Here is a 17,528-nt window from a genome sequence, read left to right as displayed (position 1 = left end):
GTGCTGGTAGCAAATGAGTACAGGGTAGAAAGGGATAAGTAACCTGAGAGGAAAAGAGAAGAAGGAGGGGGAAAACTTCTTCTTTGGCCGTTCGGGGTAGGGCCCTGGTGGCAGCTGATAAGTCACTGGAATCACATTTGCTGCCAGTCACTTGCTGGTACCTGAGTTGATTGTGAGGAATTGTTTAAAATGTTGCTACTCTCAGCCTGATCTCTATACTTAAATTGTTTTACTCTTGGTGCTTTTTGTTTTGCTTTTTATCTCCTTAATTATGTAACTTGCATTATCTTAGAACTTTAAAGTTTATAAACATTTCTCTCAAAACAACCCTATGAAATAGATGGTGCTAGGGTTATCTTCATTTTACAAATAATAGAGAGCAGGTAAGTCAACCACAGTCCTGCAACAAGAAAGCATAGATATAACTATGGACTTAAATAATGCTGTATGGGCTTGTTCCTTTAAATATTTTTTTCAGGATGGAGAGGTTTTTGTGTTACCCATAATTAAGATGTAGATTTATTTTGATTTTAAGTAGTTTTAATTTTTTATTTCTACCATGTTATTTATTAATTACTTGTGACTTATTCCATGTACATTAGAAATACATTTGGTATAACTGAAGACCTGTGTTCAAATCCTGGCTGTGGCATTTAATGTGGGCAAGTATGTGGGCAAGTCACTTTTCCCCAATAACTGTCAGTTAATTATGCTAAAAGTTGCACCTTTACATTGACTTTATGTGTTTTAGTATAGATATCTTATACTCTCAACCTATAGGATTGCTATAAGGCAAGTGCTTTGTAAGCCTTAAAGCAGTAAAGATATGGCAATTATTATATTATCTGTGAATTTCACTTGCAACACTTTTACTTAGAATTAGGATCTTTTGAATTTTACATCTTGCTACAAGTCATATTTATCTAAATGTAACATACTGTCATATGATAAATTGTTGCCTACTCTGTGGCTGAGAGCCAACCCATTTTACAGGTGGACATTTGATCCAGAGGAAAATTTCATCACTAACAAATTAAATTCTTAAGTTTTACCCTGATGAAATGTTCTTGAGGAGCCCTCTAACTTCTTCCTCATACTCTGACCCTTTTCTCTCTTTTACTCTCCCTGACAAAACAAAACAGACAAAACCAGCAATAGACCTATGTGCCATGCTGGGAGCAAGGAAATTGGCCTAGAGGAATGTAACTGAAAGCAGTCTTGTGCTATTAATATATGGAGGATACAGCATGGCCAAGAGAAAGGTGACGGGACATAGCAGCCTGCAGGTGTAGGACGGGGGTTCTTAACTTTTTTTATTACATGATCCCCTTTGGCAGTTTGGTGAAGACTGGACTCCTCCTCAAAATAATATTTTTAAATAATTGAAGGAAATGCTAAATTTTAGTTAGAGATCAATGGAAATTAAGATATAATTTTTTTCACATTCAAGTTCACTCCTTAAACTTAGATGCCATGAATTCTATTCACAGATTCCCGATCAAAAACCCATCGTCAAAGAGGAAGTATTTGTAGTTGAAGGAGATAGATGGGGGAAAGTTCTCTTTTGGAGAACAAAGGGTCAAATTGAAGGGACCTGGTAGGAAAGGGAGAGTGAAGCTTGAAGAGTGGTGGTGGGTGAGCTTGAAGAGAAGCTAGAAAAAGGAACCTGGCTTTGGTTTTAAGACTGGTATTAAGTAGCTAGTGTAGGAAATTGTGCCTAAGTCAATGTTTTGTATAAAAGGACCTGTATTTATCTGTGTTTGAAAATTTAAAATGCTTTAAAGAAAATGTGAATAGAAATCCCATTTTGCCTTATTATCAGTGTTCTGATCTTGCCACATTTCTTGTTGATTATCTTTTTTGTACATTTTAATAATCATCTGCACCAAACTACAATGCTGACAATTGTTCTTTTTTCTCCCCAATATTTTTAGAGAGAAAAATTCTCCAGCTTCAAAAGTATTTATTACATCTGACCTCTGTGGCCAGAAGTTTTTATGTTTTTTAGTAGAATCCCAATTCCAGCTTCGGTAAGTGCATGTGTATGTATATGTATGTGTAGTTGTGTGTCTGTGTATTTTAAGTTTTTATAGAAATGACTGGTATTTCTGCATAGATACTAATGTCAAAGAAAAATTCTATATTACGATTACTATATATTCTATATACTATTACTATTATATTACTATGTTATTATTATTAAAGGGGATGGATAAAATCCATAAACTCACAAATCTTGAAAATCATTACACAAGTATAATCTGTAGATTCCTATACCATGTAACCTGAGGTTTAAACCTGGTTCTGACTCTGAATGAGTAGATTGTGTCACCTTGGCTAAATCACTTGACTGACCTTTCTGATTCTTTTTCTGCAGATCTGGGGGTGGTGTTGAGAATTTTTCCAAGGTCCCTTTTCATTTTAAAAGTCCATAAACCCATAAGAAACTTTCATGGATGTGAATTTGGTATCTCTAGTTTCCTCAGAGCTATTAAGTGACTTGGCCATTGTTACACATCTTAGTGTTAGAACCAGAAGCAGAATCCAAGCCCTCTCCTATCCTTGTACTCCATCTATAAATGTCTCAGCTTCTTAATTGGTAAATCACTTGGTCTTTAAGATCAATCAATTAATAAACATTGATTAAACAATCACTATGTGCCAGGGACTGTGTTAACACATATGTGTCTATTCCCATATACTGGGGATACAAAAAGAGGCAAAAGACAGTCCCTGACCTAGAGGAGCTTACAATCTAATGTGGAGACAACATGCAAACAAATATTAAAAATAAGCTATATACAGGATAAATGAGAAATTATTAACAGAGGGAGGGCATGAATATTAAGATTAGAAAAAGCTTCATATAGAAGATAGGATTTTGGTTAGGACTTAAAAGAAGCCATAGGAGCCTATAGGTTGAGTTAAACCTGCATGGGGACACCAGCCATGGGGGACAGCCAGAGAGAATGCTGGGAGCCAAGATTCAATAGAGTTTTGGAATAGAGAATTTTAGAAAATCATGTGATTCATGTAAAGATAAAGTAGCAAGCCCTTGGTGCCCATCTCCAGTGTTCTCACAGGGCCTTGAATATGATAGGTACAACCCTGTCAGTTGTGCCCCTAGTTTCACTGTTTTACAGACAAGCTATAGTTCTGTTCACTAGACAAGAGATATTATATTTCTGTTAAAACAAAACATTTAATCCTGTGTTGGCCTTTGTTGCCTGAAATTTCTTCATTTCTGCATATGCTTCTTTAAACAAATATTTTATTGTGAACTAGAAAACCACCAACATTAACATTTCTGTAAACAAAGAAGACCAGAAAATAGGGCTTATACATGAAATTGCAAATCCACTACATAGAACTTGTTCCTTTTGAATTTAGTGTAGTAGTACCAATATTGCCCTGCCTATGTGTCCCCCTCTGAAACCCTTTACCCTCCTTGGTATCCTCTGTGTATTTGATAGTATTTTATTGGCATTCTTTTCTTTTTTCGTATCACTGTCATCACTAACCCTAAAAACCAATACATGTATATGTGTATGTATATACATAGATGTTCTGACCACATTGATTTTGTCTGTACAAAGACATTTTAGTTTTATTTCACCAAAATTATGCTTCTTATTTTTTATGATTCGCTCTGTCCCTTGTTTTGTCATGAACTATTTCCCTCTTGCAAGAAGTATCTCATTTATTTTCCTCTCATTTACTGATGATAGGACCTTTTACATCTAGATCATTTGGAACTTTTTGTCGTATTTAATATGAGATGTTAATGTAAGCTCTAGTTCTTCCAGACTGCTTTCTGATTTTCCCAGTAGTTTTCTTTTTCTTTTCTTTTCTTTTCTTTTCTTTTCTTTTCTTTTCTTTTCTTTTCTTTTCTTTTCTTTCTTTTCTTTTCTTTTCTTTTTTTTTTTGTTTTTTGTTTTTTTGGTGAGGCAATTGGGATTAAGTGACTTGCCCAGGGTCACACAGCTAGTAAGTGTCAAGTGTCTGAAGCCGGATTTGAACTCAGGTACTCCTGACTCCAGGGCCGGTGCTCTATCCACTGCGCCACCTAGCTGCCCCTAGTTTTCGTTGACTAGTATGTCCTTATTCCCAGTGTTTTGTGTCATTAAGTTTATGAAACACTACTGTATGCCAGTGCTTCTGGATCTTCTAATCTGTTACATGGATCAATTCTTTTTTAAACCAATATCTAATCCATATGATCATCATTGTTTTGTAATACTTGAGATCTGATAATTATAGGTCCCCTTCTTTCTTGCTTTGTTTCATTATTTCTTTTGAGATTTCTGACTTTGTTCCTCCAGATAAATTTTATTATAATTTTGTCTAGGGCTATACATAATCATAGTGTGGGAATTTATTTTGATTTGGGGACCCTACCTTTGGACTGAGATTAGAAAGCCTTAGGCCCTCAGGGTCTCTTCTGTGTGTGAGGTGCTGGTGCCCCTCCCCCTCCACTTCAGCTGAGCCCAAAAGCCCCATGGGCTGTATGAGACACCAGGTCAGACAGCTGGGGGGAAAAAGCCCCCTGCCCCCTCTACCCTGAGTGGATCTATCCCAGAGATCCTGGGCTTGTCCAGGCCCGGCTCTGGCGTAGCCTCTGCTGAGGCACGTGATGCTCTAGCATCCCCCCCAGCCCCAGCCGCAGCCCTGGCTGGCAGATTAGCTTGGTCTGTGGGGGCACAAAAAGCCCCGAGGTTTGAGTGGAGAAAAGATATATATGGAGTTAGACAGAGTAGGGGGGCCTGCGGACAAGATTAGAAGAACGAAGGAGAGGGACAGCAAAGGTGGCAGAGGGCAGACTGACAGAGCAGACAGACAGAGAGACAGAACAGGAGGCAGCAGAGAGCACAGAAGCGGTCAGCACAGGGTACAGATTGGAGAAAGCGAAGATTAATAGAACAGAAGGACGCTGGAGCACTAGGAGAGCGGAAGGAGAGGTGGGTGAGAGAGAAACACTGGGGTTCAGCCTGGCAGTACAGAGAGGAAAGTTAGTGAAAGGAGCCGAGCAGGGAAAGTGGAACATACCCTAAGGCAAGAAGTAGCTAAGGCCCTATTGTATTAAAAAAGTTCCAGGCTCAGCCGGTGAAAAGAGACTACTGGAATGCAGTCAGGTTGTACATTTCATTTCCCTGTATTCTTAATTTTAAATTGTATTTCATGAACAAACTCTGCTTTGATTATTTAGTTAAGAGGCTTCTTAATCTTTTGCTTATCAATTTGGGAGCAGTGTGGAGAACTTTATAAACGGCCCACATTAAATTAATAGCAGTCAGATACCCAGTTAGTCAACAAACCCAGATTAAGTACCCCAGTAGATTTAGTCCCCCCAAAATTAGGCCCAACTAGTCAAAATATTTTTACAATAGCTAACATTTATGTAGTGCTTTAAGTTTTGCAGAGCACTTTGCATATATTATCTTATTTGATCCTAACAGTGACCTTGTGAGGTAGATGTATCATTTCACAGATAAGGCTGGTAGAGATTAAGTGATTTACTGAGGATTATATTGCTGCTAAGTGTTTGTGGAAGGGTTTGAATTTAGTTCTTTGATTCCATGTTTTGTACTACTTTTGAATGGATCTAGGTTTATTTTTAACTGCTATGCCTCTTAAAAGCCTTCATAAGAATGGCCTCTTAGGAAACTAGTATAGATTTTGTGACTAATATCCTTTAGAGTAATACTCTGGGTCTGTGACTTCATTGGTGTGAATGCTTCCCAGATTCCTCTCTGCTGTCTAATGTGGTATGACTCTTGTTCATGTTTTCATGAAAGGCATACCAGAGATTTAAAGAAGCTAGTTTTATGAAGTATCAAGACAACTTCCTTTTCAGCAAGAATCTGTTAGACATAAAAGATGAAGTTAAGACATTACTAACTTGGAGTTGTGTTAGACGTAAAGGATGAAATTTACTCTAACCGTGAGGAAATAGCTTTTACTGGTGTGGGAGTTATTTCCAAATTAGCTTTCTTTATAGTCAGGCCACCTTGTTAGGGCAAAATAGATATGAATATAAAATTGATAATGATAAAAATGAGAAGAAATACGTTGTGTATTTATCACTACTTCAACTTGACCTGCTTAAGTTATTGACTCAGAAAAAATGAAAAATAGATGGAAGAACAAAGATTGACACAAATTGTAAAAATTCCTTAAAGAAATTTAACTGATGTAAGTCACTTGTTCTAATTAGGAGACTAAAAAAGCATAGAAACCACTTGAACCAACATCTAAATACTTTATCTTTTTGCAGTGTCAAGATATATCAACTCACACTTGAGCCAACAGCTAAATACTTTATCTTTTTGCAAAGTATCAGGATGTATCAACTCATGAAACAAATAAAAAATGGACTTTAGTTTTATATGCTTCATTCTTCATCCACATAATTATTACAAACAAGGAGGCATAGAATGCAAAGAATCATATACATTTTAAAGCTTATAAACATTAATTTAACTGTTACCACTTCAAATGAGAGAGTCTTGAGCAACAGACAAGAAATTGGTATTATCATAGTAACTAAACCATATTAATACTGATATTCTTGCTACAATTGAAGCTGGAAGACATATACAGATGAAACCAAGTCTGCATCATTTTAGGAGGACCTATGAGCTAACCTATTTGCCTGCAAACTTCTTTATATTTTCCAGCTTGTTTGAAAAATTCACAAGTGATACAAAATTCAAAGAATATGCTAGATAGTATTTGAGGTCCTAAAAGATCTTGAAAGGCCAGCATATTGGGTCAAATCAATTAAAATGAAATTTAGTAAGGTTACACGTAAAGTCTTTTTGTTTTTTTTTTTTGGTGAGACAATTGGGGTTAAGTGACTTGCCCAGGGTCACACAGCTAGTTAAGTGTCAAGTGTCTGAGGCTGGATTTGAACTCAGGACCTCCTGACTCCAGGGCCAGTGCTCTATCCACTGCACCACTTAGCTGCCTTTGTAAAGTCTTCCACATAGATTTAAACAGTCAACTCCACAAGTACAAGGTAGGACAGATGTGGCAAAATAGCAGTTTATCTCAAAAGAGATTTGAAGCTTTTAGTGAACTTTCAGATCAATATGAGTAACTGCAATAGGGAAGCCATAAAAACTTAATGTGTCTACAATATGCAGGACATGGAACTAAACCTTTCTCTTTTATTTGATAACCACTACAAAATAATCTCTTAATTCTTTTATGGTAATTGACAATCCCTAAATTAAGTTTAAATATGAATTTAATTTTCTTCTGCAAATTAAATCATACTTTGTTAAGTGGCCATATATTCAAACACATAGGAAAATATCTTGTGTTGAAAAAATAATGAAATTTTCTCTTAGAAGGAACATAATAAGACTAAGAGAACAGGAGTGGTTCTCAGATGCTGTCTAGCTTAACTCTAATTTTATAGATGGGAGAAATTTAGTGACATGTCTAAGTTCTCATAGGTCATGCCAGAGATGGGATTTGAACCCGGGTCCTCTGACTTGAGTAAGTCCCTTTTCTACTCTGCTACTTTGAGATCAGGGCCAGTATCTTTGAAAGTGCATATTTTCTTCTTTATACTACAAACTTTTGGTTTAAGTCAATAATTTTATACCAATACCAAGCAAAACTACTCACTACTTAGGAGAATAATTAAAATGTCTTAAACTGAATTGTTTCTTGTATTCATTCCGCCTTCTCTCTTAAAGATTTCTACATGAAATGAATGAAGCATATTATAGACTGGTCTGTTTTTGCAAGAAAAATCCACAAGATGCAATTTCCAAAATTCAGGCAGATTCTTAATAAAATAAGAGTATTTATTACTTCTATAGCTCTCTAAGTTTGGTTTTCCATAAATTATCTCATTAAATTCTTGTAATGAATCCACGTGATAGGTGGTGTTATTCCCATCTTACAGATGGAGAAAATGCATTTTCTATTTTAATGATTTAAAAATCATTTATTTTAAAAATGGCAGAAGTTGGATGATTTATCCAGTTACTCAGCTGGTGTCTGAGGCAAGATTAGTTCAGATCTTTTGGACTCCCAAGTCCAGCACTATTTGAAGTTCCATATTACTTGAAATAGGGGACTGGGGTGGGGGGTGAGGAGACACACAAAACAGGTTTTACAAGTGAGGTTAAAACCAGAATTCCAGAACACTTGTACTTACTTCAGATACAGAACTCACTTACAAGGGTTAACAGTATTTATTATTAATTTTAGATTGAGCAGCTAGTAACAATAAGCTGGTTAATGCTTTGATCTCCTAACTTGTTTGGTAGTAAGGGGGAAAAGGAAAGAAATTAGCTATGAGATAATGACAAAGAGACAGAACAGCAGAGAGAAATGAGAAAAATGCTCATGAGTATGAATAAGATTGCAACATAAACTATTTTGGAAATCATGGAATATGCCTTCAGCATATTTCATGATATTTGGACTTTTCCTCTTCCTTTTCTTGTTGTCACTGTTATTTAAGGAAGAAATGCATTTCTGATATTGTTTAACTTATTGTAAAGCTTTCTTTTTTTAAAATTCCATTATTTAGCTGTGTAAAGTTTCAAGAGAGTAATGATAAAACCCAGCTGATCTTTGGTTCTGTCACTAACTTACATGCAAAGGACGCGGCACCAGTGGAGGCAAGTAAAAACTATTTGAATTTTATTAGGCTTTCTTAAACTTCCATAGTAAAAAAAAAAGTCAACTTTTCTTATATTAGCAAATTTAATTAGGTTTATTATATCTGATTTTAGAAAATTGATACCATGTTGGTCCTAGAAGGCAGTGGAAACCTGGTACTGTACACTGGATTGGTTCGGGTATGTACTTTGTTGCATTTGCTTTAACGCTTTTTTTTAGAGTACCACCTTGGTATATATCGTTGAACTGTCTTGTTCATCTATTTGATACCTGGGAGTGCCTTCAGTTACTTGAATACAGGCATCATCACATCTTCATGCCTTCTTACAGGCTGAACATCCTCAAAATCTGATCCTCATATAACCTGATCTTGAAACTTTTTTTCCATCCTTGTTGCCCTCTACTGATGGCTCTTCTTAAAATGTACTTGCCTCACTTTCAGCCTTTCCCGCTTTTCTTCCTGAGAGTACTGCTATTCTCCTTTCTCTGTCTTTCTGTCTCTGTCTCTGTCTCTTTTACAATCAGGGAACCCAACTTTGGCAAAGGAGTAGGAAGGAGGTGTCATGTCCCCTTTTTGGGACTAAGATTGTTCTTTATAATTTCACAACGTTCAGTTTTAATTACTTTGTGGTGGTTTCTGCCCCTGATGATCTTTGTCTAGATCTTTTCTATCACTTTTCTGCTCTTTGGTGTCTAGACTTTTCACATAAGTATATGTCCCTCTAAACTCCCATTATTTTACCTTTTTTTTTTTTTAAAGATACATTTTTAACAAGCAATATTTCAGTCAAAATACCATTTCTTGATTGCCTTTTTTAAGGCTTTGTATCAGTGTTAATTATATTCATGGCAGTGTATTGTCTTTTTGCATTATAGGTAATAACCTTTTGTAGATTTGTTGAAAGACCTCTGGGATCTAAAAGACTATGCCATTTAGCTCCAGACTCTGGAAAGTTTTATCAAACTAAAGAGGCTTCATGTGGAGGCCATAGCACCCGAGGTCCAGCTTAGCCACATTGGAGAAACTCATTACCAGCAAGCTGGCTGGCCACCAAGTAATGAATGTTTTGGCCACAGCAATTTGTAAAACTGTCCCCTGTGGAGGGATTATGATCTGTATCAGAGAAAAGAGCTCTTTTGAAGAATTGGTAGAGCAAGAAATGATCAGCATCATATTAGGAAGGGTTAATATTTTTATATCCTTACCCTCTTTGCTTCTGGGTGTTGAGCACTAACAATTTAACAATGTAGAATCAGATTAGCATTCTCATTTTAAGTGATTCATTTATCTTCAATGAGTATTTTGCAGTTTAGGAAGATAAAAAAGATACATGTCAACATCATATATAATCATGATTATATGACATATTATCAGAGTCAATATTTTTCCCCTTCTCTCATTTATTTACAAAAGGTAGGGAAAGTTTTCATTCCTGGACTGCCGGTTCCTTCCCTGACAATGTCAAACACAATGCCAAGACCTAGCACTCCATTGGACAGTGTTAGTACTCCTAAGCCTCTAAGCAAACCACTTGGTTCCTTGGATGAGGTAAGAAACATATTCTGGACTAAACTACTCTCAGCAATACAATGATCCAAGACAATCCCGTGGCACTAATGACGAAGCATACTATGCACCCCCATAGAAAGAACTGATAAAAAGAGCACTTGTGGATTGTACATATATAACCTGGTTGATGTCTTGTGGAGGGGGGAGGAAAAGGAGGGAAGGAGAAAAATTTGGAACTCTAAATCTTATGAAAATGAATGTTGAAAACTACCCTTACATGTAACTGGAAAAAATAAAATAAATGTTTGTTGCAAAAAAGAAATATATTCTGAAATGTTCAAAGTTATCTTTATATTTAGAACTTATATTAGCCATCTAATTCTTTGAATTGTTTCATTTTTCTAATAATGGAAAAAATCTATAATAAAAATGTAGGAGTTGAGCTAATATCCTTTCTGGAATTAGGACAAATATTATATTTGGATAATCTCAAACTATAGAAGATATAGGACTGGAAAGAGGGTCAGAGTTAAAGTTGTATATAGGAGACATCTATGTGTAAGTGGTAACTGAGGTGAATGAATGAGTTAATTTACTCTTTTGTGTGTTTTCTTTTTTTTCTATGGATAGATATTATATTTAGGTCATAGGTCATGGACCCTAATGGAGAGTAAGTAAAACAAAACAGTTACTAGAATCATAATAACATTGCACTGGTAAGTAATTAGACAAATACTTCAGTCCAGATTTGAACCTGAAAATAGGCTTAAGGTCCTCCTTTTGTAAAGCATTAAGTTAGAGGATTTGTTCTATTTCTCTTTTAAAAGTTAGTACTTGACTGTAAAACATTCCATACGTAGAAATGGTCAACTCTACCTTCAGCCAAGCAGCAAACAGCCATGACGGGGAACTAGGTATTTTCCTTGCCTCCTTCTGTGGGTTGCATTGAATGTGCTACATTGAATTTGTGGGTAGGTCTTGGAATATATCCACCGTTGACAACAGTAAGATTTGATCTAAGTTCCAAACAACTAATTTAAAATCATCTCTTGGAATTCAAACTATTTCTAAGTTTCAGCCTTCTTATGCACCTAAATCTTCTGATTTTAGATTGAAACCTTTCTTGGACTTATAGCTTTTGATACTGATTTCATTCCAAAGAACTGATTTCTTTTATCTTCCTTCCTACAGGTAGTTCTGCTGTCGCCAGTTCCAGAGCTGAGGGATTCTTCAAAACTTCATGATTCGCCTTATATTGATGACTGTACTTTTCAGCAACTTGGAAGTTACATTCACTCTGTTAGAGATCCTGTCCATAACAGAGTAACACTTGTAAGTATGTATTCTGTGAATAAATATCTTAAAAGAAATATTGCCATGATTCCAAATTTGACAGGATAAACTTTGTTTGAAGGAAAATAAATTTTTCTATGGTTATACCTTCTTCACCTATTTAAATGCATTGCATTTCTCAGTGTTGTTTTATTTTAAATTTCTATAAAGATTTCAGCTAAGATTTTGAAGGGTTATCTATCATATTGCTAAGAGTTTATTAATAAATTTTTTGGGGGAATTAGGTTATAATTGTGCCTTGCAAAATTTTCCCCCTTTTTATTAGAAGATTGAGCATTCAACACAGTTAAGAATTTAGGAGTCTAGTGATTACTATTTTTTTAATCATTAAAGTATTTTGTTATTTTCCAGTTACATGTAAAGATAGTTTTCAACATTTGTTTTTATAAGATTGAGTTCCAAATTTTTCTCCCTCCCCCCTCCCCAAGACAGAAAGCAATCTGATATAGATTATATATGCACAATCATGTTAAACATATTTCTGCATGTTGTGAAAGAAGAATCAGAACAAAAGGGGAAAACCTCAAAAAGGAAAAAAACCCACAAAAAAGTAGAAACAGTATGGTTCAGTCTGCATTCAGAATCCACAGTTCTTTTTTTCTGGATGTGGAGAGCATTTTCTATCATGAGTCCATTGGAATTGTCTTGGATCATTGTATTGCTGAGAAGAGCTAAGGCTACAGTGATTACTATTTTAAGGATCATTACTGAACTTCTATACTTTGATCCCAAAATCTTGTTAGTATTTATACAAGTGGGCTTAATATTTAGAAAATGAGGGGTAGCTAGGTGGCGCAGTGGATAAAGCACTGGCCCGGATTCAGGAGGACCTGAGTTCAAATCTGGCCTCAGACTCTTGATACTAGCTGTGTGACCCTGGGCAAGTCACTTAACCCTCATTACCCCACACAAAAATTTTTTTTTAAATATTAAAAAAAGAAAATGAGCATATTTACAGACCTTTAAAACTAAAATATTGTTTTTTAGAATGTTTAGAATAATATCCTAAAAGTTTTTCAATGTTTTGATGAATTTATAAAGGATCTTAAACAGTACCTTGCAATAACATAGGCAATTGATATTTATTTTGTATTTACTGATATGAAAATGTTTATAAATAGGAATGAATGTTTAAAATAGGAGTGTGTAAATAGGAATGTATCATAAATAGGAATATTTGCTTCCTAATAATTGTTTCCATTCACTTTACTAGGAACTCAGTAATGGTTCAATGGTTAGGATCACCATTCCTGAAATTGCCACCTCAGAATTAGGTATGATTGGAAGTTAACTTAAGACCCATGCATCTATTTGATTTGATTTGTGGTATTTATAATTGAGAGTAATTTTTATAATATTAATGCTCCTGTAATTTACATCAGCAGTTTGGAAATTTGAAGATCTGTTCTCAAAACTATTTTGAGCAAGTTCTTTTTGCTGTGTGGTTAGATTATGTTTTGGGTGTTTGTCTGAGCTTTGAAGAACCTTTGAAGTATAACAGGCCCGGGGATCACATTTCAATGTTGCTTTTAAATTATGCCCTTTTCTTTTTAGCTATTTTAGAAAGTAAGTTTATATTCATATCTTCATTTTTATGTCACCTACATGCACCAATTTCCTTCCTCCCAGAGTTCCATCCTTAGAACAAAGACTAAAAACCGTTCAGCAAAACTAAAAAATGTATTGGAAAAGACTGACATTATATACAATGCTCTACACTCAGTCTCCCAACACAGTAAAGAATCAGGGAGAAATGTCTTCTTTTGTGGGGGTTGGGGGGGGCAGTCTCATTACAATTTCCCAGCATCCAGTTTCATTTGTCTGTTGTTTTTTCCCATTTACATTGTTGTAATCATTGCCTATATTTTCCCCCTGGTTCTGCTTGCTTTATTTTGGAGTAGTTTATATGTCTTCCCATGCTTCTTTGTGTTCATGTTATTCTTCATTTCTTACAATACAATAATATTCCTTCAACATTCATGTATCACAACATGTTTGGCCATTTATAACATTAAAGGATAAGGTGTGATCTAAGTTTGTAACAACTAATTTAAAATCATTTGGAATTCAACCTATCTGGCCATTTCCCAGTTGATAAATATTTCTTTTGCTTATAGTTCTTTGCTGTTAAAAATTCTGCTATAGAGCAGCTAGGTGGCACAGTGGATAGAGCACCGGCCCTGGATTCGGGAGAACCTGAGTTCAAATCCGGCCTCAGACACTTAATACTTACTAGCTGTGTGACCCTGGGAAAGTCACTTAACCCTGATTGCCTCACCCAAAAAAACAAAACAAACAAACAAACAAAAAAATTCTGCTATAAACATTTTGCTCTATGTAAGGTGTTGGCTTTTTTGTTATTGACTTGAATTATATGCATGGTAGTGAAATCTCTAGATCAGAGGGTCTGAGCATTTTAGTCATGCTTTTTTATAAAACAATTAACTTTTAAATTTTTAATTAAAAATAATCTTTTTTTAGTCACCTTTAACATAATTCCAAATAGTTTTATAGGATGATTGGACAGATTTTCAGTTCCATTAACTAGTGTATTCGTGTGGCTGTTTTTACAACATTTCTAGCATGAATTCTTCCCATCTTTTGTCATCTTTGCTAATATTGTAGTCATGAGTTGTTTTGATTTGTATTTCTCTTATTGCTAGTGATTTGGAACATTTTTGTGCTTGTTAATAATTCTTCAGTTCTTCTTTTGAGAATTATTTGTTCATATCTTTGACCATTTATTTAATCATGTGAATTTCATGTATGTAGCAAAAATAATGTTTCTGTGGAAGAAGCATTTAAAGTAAGAACCAATTTAAAGTTTTCCTTGCCCTGTACATATTATCTTTTGAAAAGGAATGCCCTGTTAACAATTTAAAAATCTAAGTAAAGAAGTAGCTATTTCAACATCATTAATTATACTTAGTTATAAGTGTTGATAAACAATAATAGCTGACATTTGTATAGTGCTTTAAGGTATGTATGTAGAGCCATTTACACAATCCTTTATGAGCCACACAACAACCCTATTAGGCACCATGGGTATTATTAGCCCATTTATGTACATGAGGGAACTCAGAGTTAAAGAAGTTATCAGGTGTAAATAACATGTTTGTTGCTCATGTGGCTAGCATGTGTCAGAGGAGATATTCAAAGACTTCCTGAGGAAACTGTATGTCTAGTATGATTTTGTAATTCAAAGCATTTCTTATCTTGAGGGATTAGTGAATCTTGAATTTGGTATAGAGAATAGAATACTTCTTCATTGAGAACCTTTCCTTTCATTGGTGTAGTATATGATAGTCTGTGTTGATACATTACTATTTCTTTTATCTGGCAGCTGTTTTTTGAGAATAGGTCAAGGATATAAGAAGGACCTCTGTGCAGACATAGCTAATATATAGGTATGCACTAAAGCTCAGGTGCTCAACTAATAAGTTTGTCATGTCTTCATTTCACAGAAGGACAGCACCTCAGAGGCCATCTAGTCCAGCCTGCCTCAATTCTGCTTATGTTATTTTATACCTGTTTCTAAGAATTAGCTTTGTTATTAGGTTTGTGAGCCCAAAACAAATTAGAAGGCTTTGTGGAGGGAGGCATACTAACTCCAGGAAGTAACATTGAAGGAGTATCTGCAAAATTAAAACAACTGAATAGTCTCAAGCCATTAATTTTAGGGTCAGAAAGTCCTGCATACTTTAGTAATCCCTGAAAATATAAGCTGCTAGGTGGCATAAGTGCATGGACCAGAGGTCTAGACCAAAATCCTGCTGCATAGATGCTTCCTAGCTTTGTACATTTTTATAGCATTTTAAGATTTGCAAAGCACTTTACTGGTGTTATTTCATTTGATCCTCACAATAACTTTTTGAGGTAGGTACTATCCCCTTTTTATACATGAATAACCTGAGGTTCAGTGATTTACTCAAAGTCCCACAGCTGTTAAGTGCCTGACTAGGTTTTCCTGACATGTAATTCTAGTTCTCTCTTTACCACCAACATGTTTTTTAATACAGGGATGAGACTAGCACTTACCTCACCTGGTTATCAGAAGGCTCAGATGCAATAACATGCTTTTCAAACCTTAAAGTAGCATATGAATGCTAGCTTTTATCATAAGTATTTATGGCATTATGGTACAATACGGTACAATATTTAATGACAATATTCAAACAGAAATCTGTTAATCATATGTCACTTCTGTAGAAGGAATTACTGAATGGGGAAGAGAGCGGGGGAGGGTTGTGATTATTAAAGTTGATGAGGACAACAGCCTTTAAGTATTATTAAAAAATAAAGGCAAGAGAAGACCTTGCTTTTGAACCACTTGCTTTTCCATCCATTAGGTGACTTTGAGATCATTAAGTTGGTGATCTTTCATTTTCTTGTCTTTTTCAAGCAATACTTAGTTTTTGACATCTTATACATTTTAACAATGAACCTTTTTGATGAGGGAAAAAAAATGTGTCCATAGAAAATATACTAAAACTAACCTTTGTTTCTAATAGTAAAAAAATGTTTACAAGCTATCAAGTCTATACTGCCAAAAGAGATAGCTGTGCAGATGCTTGTCAAGTGGTACAATGTTCACAATGCTCCAGGAGGACCCAGTTATCATTCAGAATGGAATTTATTCGTAACTTGTCTGATGAATCTGATGGGCTATAACACAGACCGCTTGGCGTGGATCCGTAATGTAAGTCATGTTCTTTTTTCTCCTATGTTCTTATATTTGTATCAACATAATATTTGTATAGTTAATAATACCACAGTATTCAGAGTACAGTTTGGTAAATGAAAGAATAAATGCACCTTATCCAAAATAATCAAATGTATGAGTAGAGTTTACTCTTTCTCATGTTGATATATTTTGTATCTAAGTTCTTTAGGGTAAAGATAACTTGAAAATCTAAAATCATACCCTATATTTGCATAACATTTTACAAAAATTTAATAATTACAAATATTTATTACAAGTAGAAAGAAGTGGAAAACAATTGAATGACTTTGCAGCAAACAGCTTTACATATGATGTCATTTTATTCTTATGGCATTCCTCACAAGATGAGCCAATTATTAGTCTTACTAACACAAGAGAAAACCAGGGCATCAAGAGGTTACATTATTTGACCAGGATCAAACAACTAGTTTGTATCACAATTGACCCTAGAAGCCTTTTTTTTTTCTAATTCTATTTCATTGACCTTTTTCATTAGACCAGTATTACCAATCTGTTTTTATACATTTTGATGCACCTAGGAGGCCTTTGGTTTGTGAGAACCAACTCTTTCCCTCCCATTCCCATTCTTTCCACTCCCACAAAAAAGGGAGAAAAACTTTTATCGATATACAGTAAATAAATGACTCTAATACTCTTCATTTTAGGCAATCCTAAACTCCTTTACATAAGTTGGAGGGGGGGGGAAAGCTGTTTGCAAGGGACATTTATCTTTCACACACTGTTCTTTAAATGACAAATCCCATTTGTCATCTAGGGGATACAGCTCTACTTGTCAAGAAGTGTAGTCTTCAGCAATGCTGAAAGTCAAAGCTCACCCCTATTTTCCTTTTTTAGATCTTTCTTTTCTCCATATCTTTCTCTACTTCTGTCCTTTTTTCTTCCCTTTTCCTTTTCCCATTATCTTAACTAAAAATATATTTTAAAAATACTCTTCCTTGCCACTTTTCCCAACAGCATATACAATGCAGTTTTTGGTTTTGGAGTTCTGTTTATAATAAGACACAAAAAGAAAAGGTTTAAGAAAGAGTACTTTTGATCTTGTAGCCCTAAGCTACTTAAAGTGTTACTCAATCAATCTTTTTTTTTTTTAAAGTGAGACAATTGGGGTTAAGTGACTTGCCCAGGGTCACACAGCTAGTAAGTGTCCGAGGCCGGATTTGAACTCAGGTCCTCCTGAATCCAGGGCTGGTGCTTTATCCACTGTGCCACCTAGCTGTCCCTAAATTTCTTTTTCATATATAAAACTTAATTATTTGTTTTTGGCATTCTTTTTTTTTT

The 17,528-nt window shown here is 35.1% G+C and overlaps 1 protein-coding gene across 7 annotated transcripts in view; it reads left to right on the top strand.

Moving 5' to 3' along the window:
- ANAPC1 (anaphase promoting complex subunit 1) overlaps positions 1 to 17,528 on the top strand; it is a 148,340-nt gene that overhangs the window by 18,134 nt on the left and 112,678 nt on the right. For 6 of the 7 annotated variants that reach the window (XM_043987943.1, XM_043987945.1, XM_043987942.1 and 3 more), the window contains 7 exons: positions 1,935 to 2,030; positions 8,552 to 8,642; positions 8,757 to 8,822; positions 10,058 to 10,192; positions 11,345 to 11,485; positions 12,720 to 12,780; positions 16,018 to 16,205. In XM_043987943.1, coding sequence (XP_043843878.1) covers positions 1,935 to 2,030; positions 8,552 to 8,642; positions 8,757 to 8,822; positions 10,058 to 10,192; positions 11,345 to 11,485; positions 12,720 to 12,780; positions 16,018 to 16,205 — 778 coding nt within the window. The remainder of the gene's footprint in view (positions 1 to 1,934; positions 2,031 to 8,551; positions 8,643 to 8,756; positions 8,823 to 10,057; positions 10,193 to 11,344; positions 11,486 to 12,719; positions 12,781 to 16,017; positions 16,206 to 17,528) is intronic. The other variant, XM_043987946.1, reaches the window with a different exon arrangement.

This window comes from Dromiciops gliroides, chromosome 2, assembly GCF_019393635.1.
Source record: "Dromiciops gliroides isolate mDroGli1 chromosome 2, mDroGli1.pri, whole genome shotgun sequence".
Classification (NCBI taxonomy): domain Eukaryota; kingdom Metazoa; phylum Chordata; class Mammalia; order Microbiotheria; family Microbiotheriidae; genus Dromiciops; species Dromiciops gliroides.
The sequence above is the reverse complement of the archived record's forward strand: the minus strand, read 5'-3'. Positions and strand labels throughout refer to the sequence as shown.